This window comes from Camarhynchus parvulus, chromosome 1, assembly GCF_901933205.1.
Source record: "Camarhynchus parvulus chromosome 1, STF_HiC, whole genome shotgun sequence".
In the NCBI taxonomy this organism is placed as follows: Eukaryota; Metazoa; Chordata; class Aves; order Passeriformes; family Thraupidae; genus Camarhynchus; species Camarhynchus parvulus.
Window position 1 is genome coordinate 61,700,226 of NC_044571.1, and position 22,380 is coordinate 61,722,605.

The window sequence follows — 22,380 nt, forward strand, 5'->3', positions numbered from 1 at the left end:
AGTTGTAGACTTTTTAGGGTAGAAAAAATGCAGCTAGCACGCTTCGTAAATCTCTGCTGCAGCTGTGTGCTAAATACCTTGAAAAGTCTGAGCTGGACACCATTCCTTCTGGACTGTGTAATTGCAGCTCTGGGCTGTCATGGCCTTGGGTTCTGTTTTTCCTGGCCTCCTAATGTCCCTCTTTTTTTGGCGAGTGCTGGTAAGGAGAGATAAGTTTGGTTTAAATATAGGAAAAATCAGAGCTAGAGCTTGGATACATGTGAGAAATTTTGGACAAGGATAGAGCAAAGGCAGAATGGGATAACGAGGGGAGATTTGGGCTGCATGAAGAAATATAGGAGGCTGGGACTGGGAATGAGAAGCCAGGAATGGGAAAAGATGAGTCTGGACGGGTTGAGAGCAAAAGAGGTCAAATTTGAGAAGGACTAGGAGGAAAACATGGCTGCTTATTCAGGATCCCTCTAAAGCTGAGGGGAAATCCATGAGGGGGCCACAGACTTTGATTAATCCACAGACAGATTTGACCCTTGCCTGCTCTCTTGGAGACAAGGCCACTGCGAAGACAGTCACCTGCAAAACACTCTGCAGTGTCCTACACTCCTCTGGCTCTTGCTGAGCCAGTCAGCTCCGGCCCTGGTGCTGGCCATTCCGCTGAAGGCAAAATCAGGGAGCAGGGAATCAGGGGCATTTTCAGATGTTTTTAAAAAAGGAAGAATATGCAAAAAATTTCTCTGCATTCCAACCTTCTCCCCATAGCATTATATTAGAAGAACATGCAGGTTTGTTGTAAAAAACAGATATTCAAAAAGTAGGAACTCCTGGACTTCATAGAATGTCTATGACTTTAATTTAGCTGTTGGCTCAGGATTTGCATTACAGTGTCTGTTCATAAAAAAGAATGAATGGCTACCATGGAAAGCTTTGGTTGCCTCAGGGTCACTGACCATGATCTCACTATGTTTAATGTGGGCAAGAGATGCACACAGACCACCAGTTGTGTATGTGTACTGGTTATCCTGAAAATTAAATTCCTGATGCATGATAAGTTAAGAAAAAATTGTATGGGAAATGAAATCGAAATACAAAAATAAAAATAAATATGGAAATTTATTTTAGAGACATTTATTCAGACAGAAAAGTGTTACATTTTCCCCTTTGTCAATGAAGGACTAAACATCAGTTATGATTCAGTGGCAGAAGGAAATCAGTTATTGAAAAGACAACATCTATAGTGAAAAAAAAGAACAATCCATAAAAGTAAGAAGTCATCATGTGCTGAAAATAAGTAAATAAAAATCTTCAAATGACAGCCAAGGATAATATGAAATCATTTAATTACTAGGAACAATGATAATGGTTTAGGCCCATGACTAGAAAAAGCAGAAAAAACCAATATCAGTGATGCAGAACAGGCAGAAATATTTCAGAAAATTATTCTTCAGAATATACCAGGGTGTGCTTGTATCCTGGCAGAATCATACACAACTTTCAACATATCAGCAGTTAAAGATGTTCAGAAAACACCTTGCAATCAGAAAATTCCAGAAGACTGGGAGTCTGTGCCAGAATTCAGAGGGTGTGACAAGCCACTAATTATAGGCTTGTTAGCTTACATCAGTTGTAGGCAAAATGACAGAAAAATGACATGAGGCTTCAAAGGAACTGACATATACAAATATAATTATTGCCGTCAATATGGTTTAGTGAAAATGAGTTATTGTAAAGCAAGCCTGATTTAATGCTTGAGGAATTTATATCGTTAGCTGATAAAAATACTGTAATATATTTAGATTTATTAAGGCTTTTGACTTAACACTGGGTGGTGTTCTGTTAAAAACACGAGTGCTGGCCAATTTTCAGAGGTTTTATTGCAGATATGTTGCAAATATGAGGCACACCTGGTAATTAGGCTTTAAATATATACTTGTCTTGAAATCAGTCTTCCTCACTTCTCTGGTTAAATATCCATGACCTGACGAAAGTCAGGTAATTTGGAGATGCTGTCTGTGAATGAAAGGTGCAATGTTGCTATGAATAAGTGCCTAGGACATATACCTCCAACAAAGCTCAGGGAAGACATTTTATGAGTTTCATGTGAATGAGAATATCCCAAATCCTAGTTTTAACAAAATGCCGTGTCCAAGATTAGGCACACTTGGCATAACCATGCACACAAAGGCAGTTTGAAGAGGTCCTACAAGCATTTAGAAGTTTGCTGTGAACAAGCCAAACTCACTCAAGGACTGGACCAAAAGCTCCCCGCTCCTGTGCTGGTGGGCAGTACTTGCTGGGAGAGATGTGGAGCCCTGTGACTTGTCCTGTAAGAGATGCTGCTGCAGAAGGACTCTCTGGCCTGAAGAACAAGGAAGTGGCCATAGGTCAAAGATGTGAGGCGATTGCTGCTGCTTTGTGTGAACTTGAGCTGTTTTGTATGTTCAAAAAGAAAGGCAATTTATAAGTTCAGAATAAAACTTCTGAAATTGTTTATGAAACACGCCTCATTTTTGTGGCCTGTAATTACAGAGAATGGTATCTCATCAGAGCACAAGATATTATAATAGCACTGTAGAAGCTTCTACAATATAGAAGCATTATAGTAGCAACCATACTAATAATTTCCCATCTTAGTATCTTGGGAAAAATCAATTGTTTCTTTGCAAAGATGGAGAATTCAGATTTTTTTTTGTGGACAAATAACCAAACAAAATAACAACCAACCAGTAAAGCACTGGTCTCAACATCTAGTTCCTATTTCCATTCTTTTTCTGTAAAAGTAATCTCTATCCCCTACCTATCATGGAAAGCTTTAAATGGATGCTTTCCCTGTGCTGACTAGCACTTTCCTTCTTTTATTTTTCTTCAGGGTACTAAGAACATTTGTTTCACTTTGTTAGCTATTTTCCTTCTTTCTAAACAGCTTTCTTGGCTCTCATGAATCAGATAAAGGATATAGTCTTGCCCAAATATACGCCCAAATGAGTTCAGGGAAAGGCAGCAAGATCCCTGAAAGGTTTTTTTTCCAGGGAATTCTGCTATTTCTCTTTCATTCGTTAGAATCGCTGGAGACCAGTAATCTGCATTACTGCTTGGGTGTTGTAGTAATAGCAGTCTTTTCAGTGCCATAGGCAACACATGGAAAAAACATCCCTACTTGAACTGCTACATGTAATGTAGGCTGTACAGGCTGCTCTGTGTTTTACACATTAGCAGAGATGTACTGATCACAGATGGGGGATGGGTGAAGAATTGCTTTTCCTTCCCCTTCTCTCTGCATACATTTCACTTAGCTCTGCTGTTTCAAAGTTCAGCTCCTATTGTTAAAAACGGAGTATGAGACATTAAGAAAGCTCTTGAAGGCACTTGAAGGTAAAGGAGATGGCTGAAACAAAACTAGGAGAGAACAGAAAAGGACATTCATGTAGTTGCCCTTAAGTGGGTGCACATTGAGAATGTAACGCTGTCCCTTCCAGACAGATTCTGCAGGAAGGTGAGCACCCTTCACTCCCATCAGCTTCTGCAGCATGGGAGGACCTTCTGGCATCTCCCAGGAGCCAAACCATTGGGAGAAAGTTGCCAGAGCACCACCCATACCTGGGCACTTTCCTGGCCTTCATCACATGCTGGATATGAAAGTCTGAGCTAACAGGGTTGCCTTTATTTTTCCATGTCCAAGAGCAGGCTATACCTCCACCTGCCAGTGAGAAGGAAAGTTATTCTGCTGGCTGAGCATTGCCCATCCTGACAGTGTGTATCTGGAAAGAGGAGGAGATAAAGGGAGGGGTGTTGTCTGCTCAGTACTTCAAGAACCTGGACTTACCCCATGTGAACCATTCGAGCTCTTTTGCAGACAGTCTTACTAGGAACATTGCACACTTTTTCTTCCCAAGAGGAATCTATTGTTTCCATTGAGATCCTTGGTATTGTGCCTCTTACTTCATGGTATGCACTCAGTGACCAAACATGCAGGCCTCTATATATGAAATATGATTTGATTCTTATAGTGGAAGAGATTCTAGCCATTAATTGTCTTCTTGCACTTTTTAAATAAAATAAGAGGAACTTCCCCTAAACAACAATCTGTCACTTACTGTCATCTTTGGCAAAGACTGAGATGCTCTCATACAATGGTGTGCTTTGAAAAGTGACAGGGAGAAGGGACAAGTTACATGGAATTTGGAGGGAGGCTGCAGTGGAGAGTCTCTAGCACAGTTCATCTGAGCACTGGTTCTGCCTGTGGTTCCCACACATCTCCTATGGTGTCTGGTCACTCTCTTGTACCTGGCTCAGGAGATTTTGGAGTGGTGGAAGGTTCACATCCCTGTACTGTGATTGCAAGATCCAGACTTCACTGGAAGGCACCAAGGGTTTGCTGTATGAGGATTCTGCTCACCTCACAGATGCTGCAAGCTTGAGATGCAGTGCCGGGAAGTGCTTCCTGCTACAGGTGGAGCAGCAAAGTCACACCTAGAAGAGCCATCTCACTTCCTCATGTCCCCACCTCCACATTTGCACTGCACCCCAGCTCAGCCCATGCTGAGCTCCAGTGATCCAGATCACAAACTGGAAACTAATGTCAAGTGATTACAGGTTGGAGGCTTTGTTACGTGCTGGAAGAAACTAAGATTGCTCTAAACTAAGTGGTGTGTTCTGTATCTCATTGTGAAAAGAATGCCTCTAAAATATTGCTTACAAACTTAGTTGGTATAGAGTTATTATAGTTATTTTTGATGTGTTAGACAGTTATGACAAAACAGGATAAATTGCTGTTTTTCTGTCAAAAACCCAGTAAATTATATATTTCTTGCTAGTCATGCAAAATTATTGTTTTTGGGAAGTTTAATATAAATAGCTGAATTCTTTGATCTTTATGGAAGAAATGAGGACATAAATTGCAATTAAATGCAATTTAATGTAAACTTTGATCTTGATTCTTTGCCACTGATTTTCAAGACCTGTACCATAGTACTTACAGCATAGCAAAAGTGGATTTAAGTTATTTTTGATCACCTGCCAGACACTATCAGCTGCTCTGGCATCACAAAGAATCAAGGATGCTCTAAGACATGCATTTTCTCTGTAGCCATGCAGCTAAACTTGAAATGTGAAGTATACTGAATATCCCCTCCTAGGCTATCACTTACCATGGCCATGTCCCAAGGCAACATCCCCATGTGGGCCAAAATCTGTGTATAAAACAAAAACAGCTTCACTTCCATGGAAACTGATCCAAACCAAGTGATTAAACCCGAGAGCACATAATTTACTCTTCATAAAATATGCCAAGTTGTATCTTGCCATCCTTATTGATGTTCAGGGGCTATTAGCACAACCAAGGAGGAGGTTACTCTTTGCTAGTAAAAATCTTATTCTGATGGTGCTGTTATTGCAAATAGCTCTTGTTTCAGGGGCCCTGGGCACATATTTGGAAAACAAAGATACTTCTTAGGGGTGGAACACCCTCTGGACAGAGAGGTGCTGGTGATCTCAATGGACCCACATTTGTGCACATTATCAGAGCATATCTGGCTCCTAACATGTTTTTGGATTCAGTTCCCCATTCAAGAACTGCATGCATGATGTATTTTTTTTCCCAGTGGCAGGTACCCTCTTTGCAATTTCACCTCAGGATTTATAGCTGCCAGTTGACTGGTATCAGCAACATGGCTGGAATGAGTGAGGATGAGGCCTAAACACAGTGCTGGTCAACTAAAATCAGTCATCAGCTGAGTAGTTTGCAGCCACCAGGTTTGTGTTCGTCCACAGCTCTACTGAGTTCCCAGGTGTCTCAAGAACCTGTTTATACCAGAGAGATGATCTGTGTGGGTTGCAAGGAATACATTTGGGCTTGCATGTAGGGTTGAGCTGTTCTTTCATTTCCACTGCTTCTTTTGGCCTTTAGACCTTCACTTCCCCTTTCTATGCCACAATGGTTTACCAGGCAGTAGTTCTCTTTGGTCCCAGTGCTCTTGCTTTTCTTTAAAGTGATATAAAGCATTCTACCTGCTGCCTTTCCCATAATCATTAGCATGGGTTTTACAAAGTCTTTGCCATGTGTGCTCCACCTAGAAACCTGAATTCAGCTGGCTGGCTGATGTCTTCTATCTCCTTGCATTTTCTGAATTTTGCAATAGACTGATGACTCGCTCTTTCAATTTTCATTTCATGTGTCTGTGCTAATAGTCTGATGTGGGTAGGAAATCAGGTTTGCATAGTTTTTTTTGCAACAGACATATAAACTGCTTTTTTTCAACAGCATACACTGGAGGTATTGTGAGGCTGCCAGCAATGTGTCTCCACAGATGTCTCATTGCTATTGACAATAACTAGTTGTTCTCTCTATTTTTGTTAGAAGACAGGTTATATCTTACCCTGATGGCTTCTTCCCTTACCAGATGCTGTTCCAAATTTTCATAAAGGCAAACTCCTGGAAGACAATCGTTTCCCAGCTTAGGTGTGTCTTTGTTTTCCTCTCCATAGTTCAAACACCTATCAGCTCTTCCTGTTTGTAGAGCAAGGCTCCCATCACAGTTACAATCCCCTGAACCTCTGCTGAAGTTGATAGAAGGTAAGAATGGCTATAGTTTTCACTATCACATTGCATATTTCAAGGTTGTCTGAAAAGCTTGAAAAAACTCTGCCAGTTTACAACTAATAATGTGAGCTAAATTAGTATTTCAAGCACGGACATGTAAGTGCATTGCCTTTAACTCCTTAGTCATTTCCAGTGTTTCAGTGATACTAAGTTTCATTTTGGTTTTAGTTTGCATTCAGGTTTATTTTCATGACCCATTAGCTGAGAACTGAGCTTGTGATCGTGATCTCTTGCAGCTTCTGTCCTCTTGCATCAGTGTTTGTGCAGAGCATCACTACCATGACAGTGCCAGTGAACCTTGCCAAGTTGCCCAGTGTATGTGGAGGTGTTTGAGATCCATCCTGTGGCAACTGAGTCCCACCAACCATCATTCAGGGTGTGTTTTGAGCCTGCCCACCTGCTAGGTCTCAGGACACAGTGAGGGAGATGCTTTCCTCAGCTCCCAATGCTTGTCACAATCAGTGGCAGGCACCAAGAAGTGCTTCTTTTTCTGTAGCAATTAAATAATTCTGTTCCCTTATATAATGAGCTTGCTTGAGTCTATGTAAGGATCAACCTTGTTTGTCTTCTGAGCAGTCACTATCTTGCTTGTCTCCTTTCTTGTCTCCTTTATATGTAAGCTTCCCCCTGATCTCTTGTCTCCTATCAATTAATTGTTCTCTTCTTCCCCACACCCTTTTTTATTTTCTTTCTTTCTGAGTATTCTGAGAGGTAGGTGTTCTGTAGATGGATTTTTTTGAGCTATTTCCTGATATAGATTCCTTGCCTTTCAAACTACTTTCACCAGCTCTGCTGCAAGGAAGCTCCAGTGCACTGTCTGCTCTGTGTAGGCTACTCATTCTCCTGGTGGCTCTGCTCTGCGTAGGCTACTAATCCTTCTGGTGTCTGCTATGAACTGCTCAGGAATGCTGTCAGCAGTGTAGGGAGTCTGTGCTCTAATTGTAAGGAACATCTTTCACTCTGTGCCACCTGATGCTTCAGTCTGCATACTTTTTTTCTCTTGAGATTCCTTTAGTAATTTTCTTTGTCCTGGTGCTGTTTGTCAAGCTACCAAGGATGTCCTGAGTTGTAGCTGCTGTTTTGTGTGGCACCAAACAGAGGCAGCCTTGCAGGCTGAGTGCCACACACTTTCTGTTTGATATCTTATTAATGCGTGTGTTGATTCTGTTTCCAGATCAGCCAGCTTGTCCATCTGTGATATGCATGAGAAGAAAGCATTGGTGTACCCTGACTGCGTCTGAACTACTTCACACAATTCCTTCTTCAGCATTATCTTGGAGCACATGGAGCATGAGGTGAATATCTTCATAAAGTAAAGTAAGGCTCTCCTGCTGCATGCTGTGAAAGTGCCATGTCTAGCACAGGACAGGTACCCACACTGAGGTCCCATGCTATCTTGTAGGGGACAAACTCCCTGCACATAAGTCCCTACCCAACTCTGATCTTCACAAGGCATTTGCCTTTTTTCTGCCAATTTAGAGTCATAGAAATTCTAAGGCTCATGTCTTCCTTAGCTGTGGTACTTTCTGTGCATTTCTGATATGAGTTTTCTTCTCACAACCATTATGTGTGACCCAACTGTCAGAACAGTCACGTGTCTTCTGATACCATCCACAACACTTCCTTCTGCATTCTTCTCTCCTCTGCTACACTCATATCAGCTTGCTGAAGATTATCCACTGTTTTCCTCCTAGAGCTGCTCCTTTTAAGCTGTTCCAGGTCTTATTGAAGAGACAAACAAATGCAAATACTGTCACATAGGAACTAGTGGGGGCAAGGAATGGAAAGGCTGCTTGCAGTGACACCTTGCCACTAGCTTAGTTTAGCTGCTGTGCCAGGAAGTGCCCACTTAGTGATCTGACCAAAGTCAATACATGGAACATGACCTTCCAAATGCATCTGCATAGATAGGAAACTGGTGCTGGTGTGACTGGTCTTTTTGTTTTCAGTCGTGCTTCCAGTTTCTAATCCTTTGTATCTATAGGAACAGAGTTAGATCTGGTGTAGTGCTCAGGCAGAGAGGAGAGAAAGTGAAGGAGAGAAGAGGAGAGAAGTGAATGCACAGCTTCAGTTCTCTGCAGGTTTATTTTTTGTTTTGCCTTCCACAATTTCGGTAACATGGACAGTTTTCATTGCATTACTTCCAGGAGTTTCAACTCAGTGTGTGATAAGCACAGGTCATGCCTGCATTGCAGCTCAGCTGCTCAGATCAAAAAGCAGTTTAAATCGGTCTTGATCCCTGATTATTGCTGTGTGCTCTTGCACTGCTATAAAGTAAAACCTACATCTTTAACCCCTGCTAGGCTAAGTGCCTGCGTAGCCTCAACCTTTCTGTAATCCTAGCTGCCCTCATGCTGCATGTCTTAAAACAGAAGGCTGTGCTGACTTGTCTGCCTTTGCCAGCCACAGCCCCTCATGTGAGCCCAGCAGTGCAGGCAAGGTGGGTACACGGTGTCTGCCTGCAAGCAGGGTAGCCTGGCGGCTCCTCTGGGCTTTGGGTACCTCCGGCAAAGGAGGACGAGTCGTCCTTCAAAGAAGGCTGAGAAAGGTATTGCTACTAATCTCCCTTCAGCAAGATGCTGTGAATGAATTCTCAGCATTGGTGTTATGGTGTGAGGTCAATGAAGAGAAAAATAAAACCATCTTTTTTTCTTTTTAATAAAAATAAGCTTTAGAAATAAAGTCTTACCAGAAGTGGGGGAGGAAGGGGCATGGTGTTCCACTGGTGAGAAAACCTCACCAGAGGACAGGCCTGATTCCTGACTGTAAAATTCTGATGCTGGAAGAGGAATTTTTCATCTATGCTGCCTGAATGTTTCGTTCTATATTTAAAATTTCCAAATAAAATTCTACAATGCTGGGTAATTTAATACACAGGAAATCTCCCATGCAAAGTCATTTACTGAGTTGTAAAACCTAGAGTATTTCAGATTTATTTAAGTGTATAAGAATATAGTACTTCGTTCATTAAACTTGCATTTAAGAAATTCCATTTAAAAATATAGGGGGAGCCTAGCAGTTTGTTCTTATTCACAATTTATTCAACTTTAATTGAATAATGTTTTTATTACTTACTGTTTATGAACACTTTTCTTTAAATTGCTGAGAATATGTAGCTATTTATCTATTTCTTTATGCTTTCCAGCAGCAATGCAAAGATTGCACGCAAACTGGAATTAAACATTTTAACAAAACCAAAGCATGCTGTGACTAGAGGAAATTTGTGGGTAATATGATCTTCATAACCCACCAACAAGCTTTGTCAAAAGCAATGTGATATCTGGGCACAAATGTTGTGGTAACTGTTGGTTAACTTCGGCTAGGGACTGTTCCAAGGAATGCTGTCAAGGTTTACTCTCTGGTGCATCCAAAATTTTTTTGAACTGGTAGTACACTGACTTGGTCATGCCAAAAACTAAGATCTCTGCATCAAAAATAAAGAACTGGCAGTAGTAGGTGCTTGGGTAGCAGTAGTAGGTATGAGGGGAATTTGGACTGGAAATTAAGTTCAGGGGTTGTATTTTAGGTATATTATAAATGTAATTACAGTAAAATAACTCCCTCCTACCCATCTACCTTACAGCTCTTTCATTAATGTAATGTATCTCTGTAAAAACACTGCTAGGCTGCTTGCTGACACATTTGCAGTCATACAATGCATATAAAACATAAATGAAAATGCTGATACCGAGAACATAATTATAAGGAACAAATTTTTAATGGATGCTATGATATTTTTATGTGAAAAGATCCACCTCTAACACCCTTCTTCCCATTTTCTTAACACCTTTTTCCCCACTGCTGTTTCTGGTTGTGACTGCTAAACTCGCTATGCTGTCTCCTGTTCTTCAGAAACTTGGGGTTATTTCCTTGTGCCAGTTAGGTATTCCTTGTCCCTGTAGCACTCAGAGGTTTCACTTCCTGGAGCTAGGAAGGCTTCGGTTTAACGTCAACCATTGATCACAGCTCAAGGTAAGTGATTGAAATGTAATGGTCCGTAAAGCACAGGTCAGAAGTGATGTTGTACAAGTGCTATGTTATCTTTAAAGTCTGTAAACCCTGTGGGAACACCTGGTCTTGCTCCTCTCCGTCTCCTGGGCTCAGCATGGCCAAGCTGCAGAGAGGAAGGGGGAAATAAACCAAACCCGCTCGGAAAGGTCATCCCAGCAGAAACTGAACGGATGGTGGCTCCTATGCTTTGTTTGTCACTACAAATCCTCCGAGGGTCCCTCTGGGGCAGGAGCCGCAGACAGGTGTGCGCCGGCCGCTGCGGGAGAAGCACGGCACAGAGAGCCCTTCTGCAGGGCAGATGCTCCCACGGCCTCGCTCGGTGGCAGCAGCCGCGGCAGCCTTTAACTTCCCAGCGCGGAAAGCCGAGCCCGCACACGCTACTGCCGACACACCTGCAGGCTCATACCGCCCGCCGCCACCCATCCAGCCCCCGGGCCCTGCCGGGGTACAGCTCCGCCGGCTGCCCACAGAAGGGGCCCAACTCGGCGGCGGGCAGGCCTCCCGGGCTGGCTTTCCAAGGCAGGCTGTGGCCAGGAAACAATGGAGAGCCGCCCCCTCTCCGCCTCTCCACCGGCACTTCCAGCGCCGCGGCGGGGAGCGGTGCCGGGAGGGGCGGAGCATGCGCAGTGGGCGCGCCTCGCCCGGGCCCCGCGCCTCCGCCCCCTGCTCGCGCCGCCGCCGCCGCCGCGAGCGGGAGGAGGAGGAGGAGGAGGAGGAGGAAGGAGGGAGAGAAGGGAAGGAGGGAGGCAGGTCCGGTGGCCCTCTCGGGTAGCCCCAGCGGCGAGGGAAAGATGGCGACACTGGGAGGCGAGTCGCAGCCCTTCCCCTCTGCTGCTCTGGCGGCGGCGGCCGGGGTGGGCGGCGGCGGCGGCGGCGGCGGCAGCGGGGCGCTGGGTCTGCAGGCGCCGCTGAACCGCGGTCTGGAGCGGGCACTGGAGGAGGCGGCGCACTCCGGGGGGCTCAACCTGAGCGGCAGGAAGCTGAAGGAGTTCCCGCGCAGCGCCGCCGCCCTCAGCCACGACCTCTCCGACACGGTGCGGGCAGGTGAGCCCGGGCGAGCGGGCGCGCAGGGCGTGGGCGGCCGGGGAGCGGGGAAGGCGGGTTTGTTGAATGGCCCGGGATCCCCTCCCCGCCTCCTCAGTGCCCCCCGACCTCCCGGGAGTGGGCGAACAGCCACTCCCCACCCTTTGGCTCGCCTTCCTCCGGGGCCCGTCCCCACACGGAAGCCGAGCCCACCCCCATCTCTCCGTGGACCCTGTGCTTTCTTTATTCCCCCGCCTTGGTGTATGAGGTAGGTGTTTGCTTCCATATGGCTGGATCTGTGCACGCTCCCCTCCATCCCCCCGCTCGGCGCTTGGTGAGGCAGAGCTGCCTCTCCCGTGGCACACTGGGGAATGTGTGGGGAATTCTTGCTCGCACCTGTCCTCTTCTCTCTCTGGGGAATGTGCGTCTCTGTGCCACCCTTCCCTGGCTGCTGAGGTTTGCGGTGGCAGCCAGCCCACCTTTGATTCAGCCGCGGCAGGAATGCGCACACGGTGCCAGGGTGGATACCTGCTGCTTCTGTGCTGCTGCTCCTGGGTGAACCCACCTGGCACGGAGGGGATGCAAGTCCGTCCGTAGCCACATTGAGATACTCGCGTGCCTCTGAACGTGTCACCTGCTTGCATGCCACGGGGAGAGGCATGTCCAAAGGAAGACTGTTGTGCTGTGCAGATGCCCCAGAGTGCATGTTACCTCTCACAAATGCCACTTGTTCAGCACTGGGGTTGACATGCCCCTTAGTGTCCTTACAGTCAAGTGCCAGCTCTATGCAATGCTATCTTCCAGGGCAAATGTAGAGAGAAATCCTTGTCTTCACAGGCACTGTATGTACTCTACAGGGGTGGACACCATCATTACATAAATCTGCAGAGGGGACAGGCCTGACAACCCTGCAGGCAGGAGTGGTGAGGGGACGTGTATTCAGTCTGTGTTAACTTGCTCTCACACCTTTTTTCCAACATGAAAAAGGGCACACTTATTTCTCACCTAGGGAAGCAGACCCACCTCAAAGGGTCATGTGAGTTTTCCTGCTCCTGTTTATCCCAGGTGATGGACCCTAATCCCTTCCTTACATGGTGTCACTAGGTAGAAGGGTGTAAACCCGCATTAGGGGGATATATTAGTGTATTGCTAAGGTCTTCAGCATACAGCCTCCACATGCCCTTGTGTCCCCATTTGCCTGCTGGAGACAGTTGTGTTGTGGCAGCAGAGCAGGAGACGTGTAGTCACTTGTTCTTGTAGCATAAAACAGCAGGTGCTATACCTGCATGCAGACATGTGATAACATGAATCTAAATTCTCAGCTACTGCTGCACATGAGGGCATTTATGCCTTCCTGTATATGGAGACAACACGTGGTTGTTGTGTCTGTCCCAGAGTTAGTGCCTCGGATGTATGGTAGGTGTCATGTGTTATTGCTGTTTAAGTTTGTTACTTGATGGCTGTTGCTGAGTGGATTTCACATTGGTCTGTGTGAGCACCTATATCCTGATATCCTGATATCAATTAAAAAAGTGAAGGAAGCTTGATGAATGAAACTACCATGAATTGATAGCATGAATTACCATTCTAACCATTAGCTGACTCAGTAGCAGACGTGAAAGGGATAGGCATGGTAGGGGAACTCTGTGGTTAGAAGAATGACTTTCAGCTTGTCATCCCAAGCAAGACATTTTTTATCTCATTTCTTTTTCAAAGTTGAATTCTAGCAGACATGCTGCAATACAAGGTAAATAGTTTGGAAATCCAGAAATTGAGCTTGTTTAATACTGAACCAAACTGTTGGAAAACCAAATTATATACTGAGGGGATTGTATACTGGGAATAAAATAGTTTGATTGGTAGTGATTGCATGTTAGTATTTGTGTATTGTGTAAATATGTGCTGTACAGGCATGAGCTGTGTGTAGTATGTAGAGGTAGCACCTGCTTCTTACATGCTTGCTTGTTCTACTGGTTTTTCTAGGGAAAAAATAGTCTCCGAGCATTATTGTTCCTTTGTCAGAGTTTACATGGAAAACATGTAAACAATATGAATTCAGTATGAAATTGAATGTGGAATTGTGTTTTCATTCTCTTTTTGTTTGATATAAACAGCAGTGTAGATCAACCCGTGTCTTAATCTTGTGACAACAGCAGCCCTTTTATCATTGTCCCTTTTTGGAAGAACACTGTGTTAATCTATAGTTGCTTTAAGGTTTTGTTTGTAATAGCTTGTTGTAACTGTTTAATGGGGACTGCCTTGAAAGTTGTGTGTTGATATATTTCCAAAATATCCATGGTTTTTTTTCTCGTTTGTTACATTACATAACAAATATATAAACAGAAGAGATGCTTGGCTTAAGGCCAGATTTCTGAAACTCTTGGGGCAAACTCTTGATGGGAATTTTCTCTTCTGCTTCCTCTCCATAAATGTGCATAGTATGAAACTTTCTTGTACTACTCAGAATAGATCCTTGAAATGAGTGATTTGTAGTTTTGGATCTGACGTGCTGACATGTCTATGAAGCCCTGAAACATTGGTTTTTGGGGTAGGGATAGCCTTTTACTGTTTTTTTGAGGGGGAGAGAGGATTGCCAGTCTCACTGAAAAATGAAGATACTCCTTGATGTAGAGGAGATGAGTGAGGGGGGGGTTAAGTTTAGGGCTCTGAGGAGCAGGGAATTTCCAGAAAACTGAAACCATGTCTGCACTTGACAGTGTTTTAGTATTGCAGACTGAAAATATTTTTTGATTCAGAAAGTGATCATCTACAGCTTCTTTTAAATCAAATATTATCAAACTTGTTTTCTAGAAAGGTTCTGAGTGCTTTTGTAGGTAGAGGAAGAAAAGAGTGATCAACTTTAAGTTCTCTGTTCATGCATTTGTTTTGTTCCTGAAGTTAGAAGTCAGATTTTATATAGCAATTGATGCACTTACAAAAGGGACGTGGCTTGTTTGCCTTTAGCAGCTGGGATGGGATAGTTTGATTCTTCTAGTTCTCACTGCAGTTACATTCTGTAATAACTACAGAGGCTGAACTGTACTTGTCACTTTCTATTCCTGCAGCTTCTGGTTATGCTTTTTCTTCTGGGACTTTTCTTTGCATTAAATCTGTCTTGGTTATAGAAATGTGATAGAGCATTTCTTCCTCAGTCTTTGAGAGTTCTGCTCAAGTGCTGAGTGACCTGGTCAGGTCTCTGCACACAGAATGGAGTTTTCATGGTGTTCAGTACTGTTAGAGGAAAATAAAACCTCTATGCGAAGTGTCTTAGGTTTAGTCAGGCGTTTTAAACCACATCAGTGTAAATGCAATGCAAGAACCATTTCAAAAATAATAAATGCTATTCTTATCACTTTTATTACAGGCTGGGTTATGCGGAAGGCAGTGGCACAGTAATCACATAGTTCTTAAGTAATAGCATGCAATTATATTCCTCCAAACCACTGGGAATGCTGGAAGCATGTTACTTTATAAAACAGCAAGCAAAGGCCCGAAGATGTAACCTTGGCTGCCTACTGTATTACTTCAACCTCTTTCTGTGGGCTTTGATTGCATTTCTGAAGACAGGTCCTCTGAACCGTTTCTGGTGAATACCTGCTTCATCCATTTCTATTGGATGAATTACGCACATGGGGAGGGATTACTTGCTGCTGCTGGTAGGGACCTGGCAGAGAAGAAAAGAAATTCTTTAAATTGCATGCTAGATTATTAGAAAATAATTACTTATTGAAGTGTTTTATTGCTGCATTGGGCAGTATGAAATTTTGAAAGGAATGTGTATTTGTTTTTGTGCCATAAAATGCTCTCTTGATAAAAGAGCTCCTGCCTGCTGTTTTTTAAAATGCTTCTGGGTGGACTATACTTGTCAGACAATGCTGTGTTGAAGACACCTTTGCCTGGCAGCATCTTTGAAATAGTTGTTGTGACTGTGTAACAATGGACTTGCTTTCAAGATGGTTGAAAAATCTTAGTATCACTGTGAGCCTTGGTGCTGGTTCGAGTGAAATATGTACCTTTCATTCCTCTTTGCTGATAACATCAACAGTAGTTTCCCCCCCCCCTTTTTAAGCATTAAGTATGATGCGCAAGGGGCTCAGAGCCACCTGATCTAGTCAAAGATGTTGCTGCTTCATGCAGGGGAGTTGAACTAGATGACATTTAAAGGTTCAATCCAACCTAGACCATTCTATGATTCTGTGTACATTAGATTGCCATAATTCTTAATTACTTATTTTCTCCACCTGCTTTATTAATGCAATTCTTCCTTCACATGTGAGAGTTCTCTTAATTTCAACAGTAGATGTGCAGTTGGTTCCTCCTGTTCTAAATGCAGGCTGTACTGGACAGGATGTCATACATGCAGACTGGCTTGTTTGTGCTGCTGCACACTTCCAAATATCAAATATGACCACTACATGGACTCTTGTTTATAATTTGGTTGTTATTTGGCCACTAGAGAAAAATATATTTGATATGCCCTGCTCCTTTTAAGAATTCTCTCTGATAATTACTTTGAATAATTAATAATTTTGAATTAATATTTTTATTAAATTGTGGGGTTTTTTGGATAAGGCTGAGAGCCTCTCATTATGGCCATTTAACTTAAACTCATATCAATAAATAATGTCTTTATAAGGCTAAAAAATAATAGAACTCAGTTTCTTTTTAATTTCAAAAGTCAGTTCCTTCCTACAGCCTTTCTGTGTTTAAGATTTCTAACCTTACTTTCTGTTTTTTTACACAAATAATATCTTAAGTATATTAGGACAGGGAGAGAGAATAAGTATGTTTGCTTATTATCACCAATAAATTGAGTATTACCCTGCAGCCAAAACTTAGTAGATGTAATTCTTATGGCTAAAACATGAAGATAAATCAATTTTGTATTCATCATTATGTATTTAACCGTTTCTGACACCACCTGATTGTGTGGTCTGTCTGGACATCTCTGTGCCAACATATTCTAACTTCTGTTTTTTTATTCATAAGCAATACTTTGGGAGAGAGCTTTATCAAACTAAAAGATTGCTTCTTGCATCCTTGCATCCTCTTTTACAAACATGGATGTGCATAGCAACTTCTAACTGCAGAATACCATTTAAACCCTCTTGGCCCTTTTATTCTTCCTGAAGCCTGACTAAATCCTTGCTTGTGGATCTTATAAACATCAAGGCTATTGAGTTCTATTGAAAACAGTCTATTAACAGTTCTCTTGCTGTAGAGTCTAGTCAGTGGTGCTTTTGAAAGTTATCTCTTTTGTCTGGAGATTTATGCTCCCATAGCTGAAATGTAGCCAGTGACTTTGCAGGTGCTGTTACACACTCCTCAACACAAAATAAAGTGAATTGGCTCAGACTGTCTTTGTTGCATGGAACAAATTACGAGTACACAGTTGTCTGGTTACTGTTTCAGAATGTGGCTTGAGCAGATTAATGGCTTTCTAACGCTGACTCTTGTGTGTGTGTGTGTGTGTGTGTGTGTGTGTTTCCCTTGTATTTGTTTGTTTGTTTTTTCTTTTTGACTTGCTTGCTAGTCAAAACTAGTGCACAGGCTAAGAGGTAGGAGAGATGCCAGCCTAAAAACCATGGGTGGGGATAGGAGAAAGGGTGAAACCCCTCAATTTCAGCAGGATTAGGCTCTGCTGTGGATTGAACCTTTACCCTCAAGGAGAACTTCCCCTTCAGGGTGGCAGTTTTTTAAACAGCTCTGCCTAGGATTGCTATGTTTGGATGTGCTGTGCATGTAAATGAATAAAAGCTGAAGGCTTTTGTAGAAATATTGTTGCTTCTTGCATCCTTGGCCAGTCTGCTTGGAAAAGACTGACTGAGAGCTCCAGAAGTACTGTTATGAAAGTCAAGGTGCTACAGGTTCCCTTCCAAATGCTTTTAGACAAGCAGTTCTGCAGATCCATTCACCTATGATCACTGGTGGGAGGTAGAAGCCAAATATCCCCACATTGTTTGTGAGCCTTCTTTTAGTCCTTCCCTGGTCTGTTTCTATTGTGTCTTCAGCAAAAAAGGCATCTTGGTGTAGACATCTCTTAAACAGGAGAGACTGTAGCAGTCTTAACGCAGTTACTGTACAGAGAGTTTTGAAAACACTGAATACTTCTGTGAGGGGAAGAGGCTGGGGCAGAATCAGCTATGACAAAGTAGAATGAATATTTGCACAGTAGAGCTGTGACTTGGAAGAGGAAGGGGGCAAATGCCAATGCAATATAGGTTTGAACAAGGAAATAGGTAAAAAGATGATACTGTTCAAGGTAGAAGTGTCATAGAGAGTGAAAACTTAGGCACTGTTGAAAAAAATATATGAAGTCAAAGAAGGGAAGTGTGTGTAATGGCTTGGGATAATTCTCTGAAATCTGTAAAACTGAGGAAAAATGCCAGTTATGTTCATAATGATTAGGATTGTGTGCATAGAGAATCAGATAAACATGGAGAAAATTGTTTGGCTTCAAGATACATGACATTTACAGACTTCATGCTGCAAATTAATAGTTTCAAATTCGTACTTTAAAATACTAATTGTTGAATTTAAGTTTGGGAAGCTTAGCATCCATTTGTCTGCATTAGGAAACCCCAGTGATTTTGCGGCTTGCAGAGTTACAAGATCAAGCAAGATGGAGAGACTGGTGTTTTGTGTATCAGAATGACCATTCTAGGAAGGATGAGCAACTTCTCCGGGCCACAGGCTGACTGCTCATCATTCTGCTGCCTGCTGTGTTCTTGCTGACTGTTAGTAAGCATTTATTAGGTTTGTGAACCTTCCCAAGCTGCTTAGATTGCTAATTCACAGTTAAAATCAATATGATGTAAATAATTTAAATGGCACTTCCCAAACCAGAGATCTCTTAAATTTGTTCTGCTGATACCAGAATTATGGAAAGTGCACCCATTTATTGTCCTCTGATGTGTAAAAGTGAAAGAGCCAGAAACGTTATCCCTGTGTCCTGTGAGCGAATCACTGTCAAAACTGGGAACCGTGGTACATCTGACTTCTGACTGTTCTCTGCTGACCATGTTGTGCAAGGTATTATTCACCCATCAGAGCAGTTCTTTGGAATGCTACTGAGGGGTTAAGCTTCTGGAGGAATAATTCCTTTCTGCTAAATTTGTGCGTAGATGTTTCTTTGTGGGAGGAGTTAATTTATGAAATTCTGACGCTTTCTCCCCAGCGTCTTTCTCTAAGAGTGTCTCGCTGGCCAGCTTTTTATTCTTTTTTTTTCCTTGTATGGTGCAGAACACCCTAATGCCTGTAAACCTCCTAACTATTTAAAAATAGAAATAACAATAACAGTCTTTTGTCCTCCTATCCCAGGCTGTGGGAGAAATATTCTTAAAGGAAACAACAAGAAGTCAAAAGTTGTGAGATGATGGTCGTGGCAGAGCCAAGTAGGGGTTAGTTTTGCGCTTAATTTGGAGCCTGAGGAGGTTTGCACTTGCTTTTGAAGCTGCATGAAGTGTTTCATGTTCAGCTGAGCTTGAGTGGATTTAGTTAAAAGCTAACTGCTAAGTTCATGGTGATTATGTGAGGTAGTTCTTCTAGGAAAGGTTAGAGAAATTACTGGAAGTAGCTGGAAGTTTTAAATATCAGAATAGAGTTCTTGGTCTTTATGAGAAGCAGAACAAGGGCAAAATAGCTGAGCACCAATGTTAGCAGTGACCTGTGCCGCTGAATGGAGAAGGTTTTCATGTCTATTTTCTGTAGATGGGTGATTTTATTCCTTGGTGTAAAGTGCAGTAGTTGCAATATTTTTATTTCCTTTCAGGACCATGGTGCTTTAAAATACTAGAATAGTAACTGCTTTAATTTCTAGGTTTTGGATTTAACTATAACTATATAAACTAGGTGTTTTCTACTACTATTGTAGTCTGATAAATACTTATTTCTGGTAGGAAGTGACATTGCGGGAGCAGCTGGCATTCATATGCGTGTGAAGGATTTAAGGCAAATAGTTTTTTGAATTAAGTAAAATTCAGCGAAGTATATCTTGGAAATATATTTAAACATAGCATGTCACTTGATTTCTTTATACTGTAAAGAATACTAAAATACTATTATAATATTGGTTTATATTCTAAAGTAGTATGTTTCAAAAGTAGCCAAGTGACTGCAAATGACACTTTCACTTCAATTTATCTTATGTGATCAGACATGAGGTTTTTTAGCATCTAAAGTCTGCATCTTTGGTTGTGCTATTTGCAGTGACACCTCTCCTTTTTAGCATTACATTAGACAGCCAAAAAGGAAAAACCCCACCACATTTAAATGTGAAGAGAAAAGCACGAGTAAGAAACTGGATCTGTTGTTTGGTGGACAGAAAGAAACAGGTTCATAAAATGCGTGTGCAAAGATAAATCACTGAAACTGATGGAGAAGTTTTGTAAACTGGGCAAGAATTGGGATAGGAAAAGAAAATTTAATTGGAGGGTAAGCCAAGGAAAGACGTGGAGCAGAATACACGCTTGGGTAACCCTTACAGGGTAAGGCAAAATACCAAAAATGCAAGTGCAATAGTTTATGTATAGTAAGAACATTATGTCCAATTTTTTAAAGACAGTGATGTTGGTATCATGGTCAGCAAAGCTTTTATTATTAAAATAACTTTTTGTACTATTTGCACTTATAGCTATTTAAAAACTTAATGACACGAGAAATAGGGATTATTGAACTATAGACAGGGAGTACCTGTCTATCGCTGCTGTTATATGACTGTACTTTGAGAATAGTGAGGCTTAGCTGAATTAATTTGATTCAGTCTTTTTAAGGCAGGGCAAGTGTATTAACAACAAAGCTGTGTGTCTATTCAGTGGGGAAGGAGAAGAACATAGTGTCATTCATATGTTATATAATTAAAAAATGCAGACTGTTATGAAGATTTCTGGAATGGGTGTCTGGTCAAAGCTGAAAGGAGCTTTCTCAGCCGTTGGAGCAGGACAAGGATGCCCTGGTTACTAAATACAGCTGTGATTGATGAAGGGGAACAATTTAACCCAGGGTTTCCCATGCTCATTTTATGTTGTGTTGCTAGGGCTTCTTGTTTGCTTGTTTTGTTGGTTTTTTTTGAGTTCATCCCAGTTCAAGAAAACTGTCCTTTTGCCTTCCACTTTGTACAGTGTAGTTTCCCCGCTTGGTAAGTTTTGTCTGTGATCCCCTTTCCAAGGTTTGAATTCCAGTCTGGCTGAATGCCTATTCCTTGCTTGTGTTCCACTTAGCAGCCGTTCAGATTGCCTTGTGTTACTGACTTGATTTTTTTCCTCACTCACACATGTCCTGTCACTTTCAAGGTTTGCTAGACATGGTATTTTATTTCCTTCTGCTTACTAGTGTGTTTGAAGGAAGATGTATGAACAAGAACATCCTTGTGCCATCCATCTGAAATGTTTTGACTTATTTTGAGACCCATCAGTGCCAGTTCCTTCTAGTTTCTACACAGCATCAGTATGATGATGTAGCTTCTTAGTCATAATGTGCAGAAATTAAGACTGATTTACTGAATTGTAGCCATGTTATAATGGATGTTTCCATTCACTGTCTGAACTTTCAATTGTGATGGAAAACTATTATGTTAATTTGGCAATGTGTAGTTTTATATGTTATTTTTCTGAGGTGTTATTTGGGGGGAACGAAAAAGACTGCAGAGCCTAAAATTGTTTTTCATTTTAAAAATTGCCAAATTTCTCCCCCATCTTCAGAACTTTTTTTTTCTTTTTCCATGTGCTGTCTTGAATTCACCATAAAAAGTGAAGATAATCTGGAAGACTCTCTGCAAAAAAAATCTTTCATGCAAATGGTGTGGATCTTATGATTTGAAAGAAAATCAGAACTAATTTAAAATAATCAGTAACTTCAATTTGCTGACATTTTTGTGAGTGAATTTAGAGATAAGACAGACACTATCATGGTGCACACCATGAGACACCTTCTATATCGTGGTATTGCTGCTATTACTGCTCTGCTGAAGTGTGCTGTGTGTGACTTTGACATTCAGCCAACCAGTTAGGAGCTTGTAAGAGTAGAGAAAGTAGTCTTTTGAATTTCTTGTAATTTGAAAGCCTTTTATGTAATTATATTGATTGTTAATGTAATGACTTTAAGAGCTAAAGTCTTTAAGTCATTAATATAATGACTTTAAGATTTCTGCTTTTAGTTGTTCCTAGCATAGCTCTTGCTCTGTGTTTCCATTAAAAAATTACTGTGCAAACTTTGCTCAGTGGTTTATTTCATTGTTCTGTAATGATGCAGGTTATCCCTGGTTGTATAGATTGGAAAAACTGAGAAGCAGGAATTTTGAATGGCTTAATCCAGATCTCAGAACAGATCAGAGACAAAGCTGTGAATGGACTCCAATTTTGGCTCTCTGGTATTTTTTGGAGATTTTTTTGGTAGGTTTTTTTAACTGTCAGTGTATGATATCTTGAAAAATGGATGTTGAGGTATTTGAATTAGTTTTGTTCTGGAAGATGTTGGGATAGCGGTAAAGACTTAAAGCTTCCATTAAGATCTTAAGTCCTGGGAGTGGTTTTAAATGTATTAACACAATGCAGAAGCTCACTTTGTAGTAGCTTCTGGCACAGACATACAACTCACAAATAGTCTCAAAAAGAATATCACTATAGATTTGCAATCAGTTAACAATCGGGTAATATGAAAGAGTAGTAACTGTACACTATAAAAAAAAAAAATCAGTATTTTGGCAAGAAGTGCTGTACTCCTTCTGCCAGTTTTCATATCTTTGTACATTTGGCTTC

The 22,380-nt window shown here is 41.9% G+C and overlaps 1 protein-coding gene across 1 annotated transcript in view; it reads left to right on the plus strand.

Moving 5' to 3' along the window:
* Nucleotides 1-11,282: 11,282 nt before the first annotated feature.
* The window catches only part of LRCH1 (leucine rich repeats and calponin homology domain containing 1), a 116,383-nt gene continuing 105,285 nt past the window's right edge, over nt 11,283-22,380 (plus strand). The window contains 1 exon segment of the mRNA XM_030948505.1: nt 11,283-11,647. Coding sequence (XP_030804365.1) covers nt 11,395-11,647 — 253 coding nt within the window. The 5' untranslated portion in view covers nt 11,283-11,394.